The following is a 4,888-nucleotide window of genomic DNA, read 5'->3' as shown; positions in this document are numbered from 1 at the left end:
GACCTTTAAGGTCATGGAGTCCAACTGTTCAAAGACTGAGTATAACCTTGTTTACTTTTTATTAGTATTAATATTAGGGATTTTTAGGAATTATTAAGTGTCTTTCCATTTCAGCTCACAAGTTGCCTTTTCCTGATTTCCCTTCTCAGTGGGGTATCATTAGGTGACAGAACAACTGGCTAAAATGAGTCAGGCTGTATTCTGCTGGTCGTGCTTTTTGGGAAATTCTCTGGTATGCTAGTGCTGGTGGAGTGGGCAAGTACCCTGGGGTGCACAGTGGTGATGGCAGGAGGGGGCAGAGGCTGTGAAGCTGAGGTGGGCAATTGGAGAGTAGTGACTGTAGCAGGCAGTTTCTCCTCCCCATTCTGTCACACCCAGATGACAGCGGGGACATGCTGAAGGTAAATGTAGTTGTGCAAGGTTATTTCCTGCTGCCCTCCCAGGCCTTCTTGGAGACACTTTTGCAGGGTCCGAGGCTGTCTTTATGGCAGCAGTCAGTCAGTAAGTTCATATCATGAGCATGTTGCTGTGGATCTGCAAATCCACGGAAGGTGGGAGAGACATTGCTTGTAAGGATAACTACAGAGATCCTTGAAGCTGGAAAGCAACGGCATGGGTGAAAACAGGCTTGAGATTCATGGTGATCCCCTTGCTTGGCACAGCAGACAACATCCACTGCTGGCTGCCATGTGGCCCTACTGCTGAGGTAGCACTGTGCAAAGGCTGAGGAGCAGAGTGGATGGCATGGGCATCACAGGATCCTTGTCTGATTGCAGGGCTTAAAGCTGATGAAAACTGCACTCAAACCTGATGTTAGTGCCACTTTGTCCTTGGGAACCACTGGTTCATATGTGGTCCATAGCACCACTTTGTTCCATGGGAAACTACTGAACTACAGCAGGAAGCACAGGCAGATACCAGATGAAGTCTCTTTAATACTGAGAGGATCTCAAATCCAGTTTGCTTTCACTTGCAGCATAGGGGCATCATCAGCCCTCTGTGCAGGTTCTTTTCCAAGGTGTTCCAGAAGACATGGCCTGAGAGAGGAACATCTGCCCTTTTTGTCACTGAAACCTTCCTGCAGTTTCTGTTGCTTTACCCTGCTCTCATGTCATCCATGTCACCTGATGTGTGGCTTAAGGTGGTAGGAATGGTGTGTGGCACTGCGGGCTAGAACACAGCTACAGATTCTTACTGGGAGGCGGCAGCAGCAGCAGGACAGTGTCCGTTATGCATGTGGCTGGCTCATCGGTTTGTTTTGCTTTCTCCCTAGCAATGGTGGTAGTCTTTCTTGAGTCTGCTTCCCTTAAGGGGGCCTTTTTCCTTGGGTATCTGTCCTGGGTTTCTTTTCTGCATGGCCTATCAATACACTTTCTAAGAGGAGACTCTGCTGCTGCTTTGTGTGGGGTTCTGTGCCCAAAAGGTAGAGGGTTTTCCTGTGAGTACATGGAGTGTTGGAAGAGTCTTTTTAGATACCCAGCAAGTGCAAGGTGTGAACGTGTGTTTGGATTTCTTGCAGGTGGCTTTGCCTTTGTACTTGTTGAGTATTGTCCCGCTTGTGCTTCAGAGACGGTGCTTGTAGTTGATCTGCTGCTCAGCATTTTTGGGCATACCTCTCCTGATTTGGAAAATGCTGTGCTTGGCAGTGGCTGTCCCCACTGCTAACGCTGTGGGATGTGACTCAGAACAGAATTAGTATTTTTTGTGCAAATGACACACTATAGCTGATGAAGAAGCAGTAGTTTCATCTTAGGGGGACAGCAAAAAGGCAAGGGAGACAGTTCACATTAGATCTTGTAAGGTGCTTAGGCAAAGTATATGTGTGGGAGGCATCTTTCTGATTTGTGGATCTGCTCTGATTAAAGGTCACTGTGCAATCACATAGGGCTACCTTAATACTCTGCTAGTCTCAACTTCATGTTCCTGCTAGCCTCAGCATCATACTTGACTCCTATCCTACCTTCTGAGACTCCACATGAAGCTGAAAAAAAAAACCAAAACCCTTGGTGTTTCTCTGGCTGGTACAGTTTGTAGTTTCCTCCAGAGATGGCCAGTCTCCTTATTGGCCTCTTAGCTAGAGACCATCTGCAGAGCCTGCTAAGTGCATGTGTGGTGGCTGCTGTGGTCTGGAGGTTCCTGGTGTTCACAGCAAACTCCCATGCTTCTGTGCAGAGCTCTTTTGGTGCATTTGCCGCCCTGACTTCTCCACTGCAGTTCTTTCCTGCGTGTGTGTCTTTGGAAGGTGCTTGGTCCTGGTCTTTGAACTTTGTCTCCAACACTTGTTCCCTTCTGCTTGCAGTATATGTAATTTTTCCGCAACTGATATTTCCAAAACAGTCTTAGTGAGCTACACACTGCTGTGACCTCTTCACTGCCAAGAGCTCACTGTGCTGCATGTGCTCCTGGTATAAGCTGGTGCTCTTTGAGGGACCTCAGAACAACACCTGCAAGCATGACATCTGTGTCGTTTCTGTGAGAGAACTTTCAGAGAGGAATTGCTTAAAAAGTGCAGCAGCAGCATCCACAAAAAGGCCTTGAGTTCATTCTTAGGTTTAGGTGTTTCCCTGAAGCCAGATTCTTTCAGGAGACTCTAACATGACTACCAAGAAGGTGAGCATAATCATATTCAAAAGCAAGACTGAGATACCATCCAGCTAAAAAACAGTGAGGCTGAACATATCAAGTGTAAGACCATCAACTGTGTTATGGCCTACATGCTTTCCTTTTCGTAGAATCATAGAATGGTTTGGGTTGGAAAGGACCTTAAAGGTCATGAAGTTCCAACCCTTCTGCTATGGGCTGGGACACCTTCCACTAGAGCAGGGTGCTCAAAGCCCCATTCAGCCTGGCCTTAAACTCTTCCAGGGATGGAGCATCCACAATACTTCTCCGGGCAGCATGTTTCAGTGTCTTACCATCCTCACAGCAAAGAATTTCTTCCTTGCATCTAATCTAAATCTACCCTCTTTCCATTTGAAATGGTTGCCTCTCGTCCTGTCGCTATGATCCTTGGTAAGGAGTCCATTCCCACCTTTCCTCTAGGTCCCCTTTAAGTACTGGAAGGCCACTATAAGGTCTCTGTGGAGCCTTCTCTAGGCTGAAACAACCCCAGCTCTCACAGCCTGTCCTGATAGGGCAGGTGCTTCAGACCCCTGATCATCTTTGTGGCCATCTTCTGGATCCACTCCAACAGGTCCCTGTTTTTCTTATGCTGGGTGACCCACATCTGGACACAGTACTCCAGGTGGGGTTTCATGAGGGTGGAGTAAAGGGGCAGAATTGTTTCCTTTGACCTGCTGGCCTCGCTGCTTCTAACGCAGCTCAGGATACATCTGGCCTTCTGGACTGTGAGTGCATGTTGCCAGCTATGTCCAGCCTTTCATCTGCCAGTACCCCCAAGTCCTTCTCTAAAGAGCTGTTCTCAATCCACTCATCTCTCAGCCTGTATTTGTGCTTGGGACTGCCCTGATCCAGGTGCAGGACCTTACACTTGGCCTTGTTGACCCTCATGAGGTTCACAGGGGCCCACCTCTCAAGCCTGTCAAGGTGCCTCTGGATGGCATCCTGTCCCTCCAGCAAGTTGACTGCACCACATCAGCAAATTTGCTGAAGGTGCACTTGATCTTACTGACCATGTCACTGACAAAGATGTTAAACAGCACTGTTACCAATACTGACCCCTGAGGAATGTCACCCATCACTTGTTTCTACTTGGACATCAAGCTGTTGACCGCAACCCTTTTAGCACCACCATCTAGTAATTTCCTTATCCACCAAGTGGTCCACCTGTCAAATCCACATCTCTCCAATTTATAGTCAAGGATTTCATGCAGGACAGTGTCAAACACTTTGCATAAGTCCAGGTAGACGACGTCAGTTGCTCGTCCCTTACCCACCAGTGCTGTAACCCCATCATAGAAGGCCAATGCTAATGTCTTCTTACTGTCTGTTTTGTTTTTCACAATAATCAGGATAATAACAAGAAACTAGAAACACCTGTTGATCTGCTTCATTACTGCTCATCGGGTTGTCTTCCAAACCAGGACATTATGAGTACTAATCTTGTGCAGAGGGCTTGCTGGAAGTGTGTGAAACACATTACGTATATAGATCTTGTAAGCAAATGGAATGCTATTCAGAGCCAGGAGAATGATTTAGATCCATTTTCTTTTCAATTTTAGGTCTGAGAAGAAACTAACTGTCTCACCACGGTTTCAAAAGGAGTTGCAAGTTCACCTGTCCAGAAGCTCTTCCACAGATTCGAATGGTATGTTTGCCCGTTACAAAAAGTTTTGTTGACTACCCGCGTTAGAATGGATGTTGTCTTAAGAAAAATCCATTTAGTACTTGATTTAAATGAAGATAGGTTTGGGTGAGAAGCTGAGTTCTGTGAGTGAACCATCTCATTCTGGTATCATGGAGCAGGGGACATATGTGTGTTTACTTGTCTGCCTCTCCGTCTTCTAGGACAGAGTGTAGTAAGTGTCAAAGCCAATCACAAAGCTGGTGTGAGTAGCTTGAAAACAGGAGGAGTATGCTTAAACTTCAAGGCAAGGGTAGGGATCTGGCATGGGAGAGTGAAATCATGGCTTTCAAAAGTAAGCAGCATACTAATCTAGCTGTCTGGAAAATAACTTTCTGCATGCCTGGCTCCCAGCATTTGTGCGGTCGATGGTCTTGTCAAATGATGATTGCTTTGAGACCTGTCAGGCTGATTTGTGAAGCTTCAAGTCCAGTAACAAACACACTCCTTCAAAGGGAGGAGAGGAGCAGGGATGAGGGAGTAGGCCTGCTAGTGATATGAACCTCCTCCTGGGATGATGACTGCCTTGCTCCCACACACGATGTGTGAAACCGTCCAAAGTAGCTGGACAATTGCTGTCTCTTT

At 46.8% G+C, this 4,888-nt stretch overlaps 1 protein-coding gene across 1 annotated transcript in view; it reads left to right on the top strand.

Annotated features, from left to right (window-relative positions):
• Window positions 1-4,181: 4,181 nt before the first annotated feature.
• Window positions 4,182-4,888, top strand: part of TDRD7 (tudor domain containing 7) — a gene marked incomplete at its 5' end in the record, with an annotated part of 30,171 nt that continues 29,464 nt past the window's right edge. Inside the window, one exon of the mRNA XM_010139238.1 lies at window positions 4,182-4,267. Coding sequence (XP_010137540.1) covers window positions 4,182-4,267 — 86 coding nt within the window. The remainder of the gene's footprint in view (window positions 4,268-4,888) is intronic.

The sequence above is a fragment of the Buceros rhinoceros genome, unplaced genomic scaffold (assembly GCF_000710305.1).
Source record: "Buceros rhinoceros silvestris isolate BGI_N320 unplaced genomic scaffold, ASM71030v1 scaffold3357, whole genome shotgun sequence".
Taxonomy (NCBI): Eukaryota; Metazoa; Chordata; class Aves; order Bucerotiformes; family Bucerotidae; genus Buceros; species Buceros rhinoceros.
This window is presented reverse-complemented; position numbering and strand designations above follow the sequence as displayed.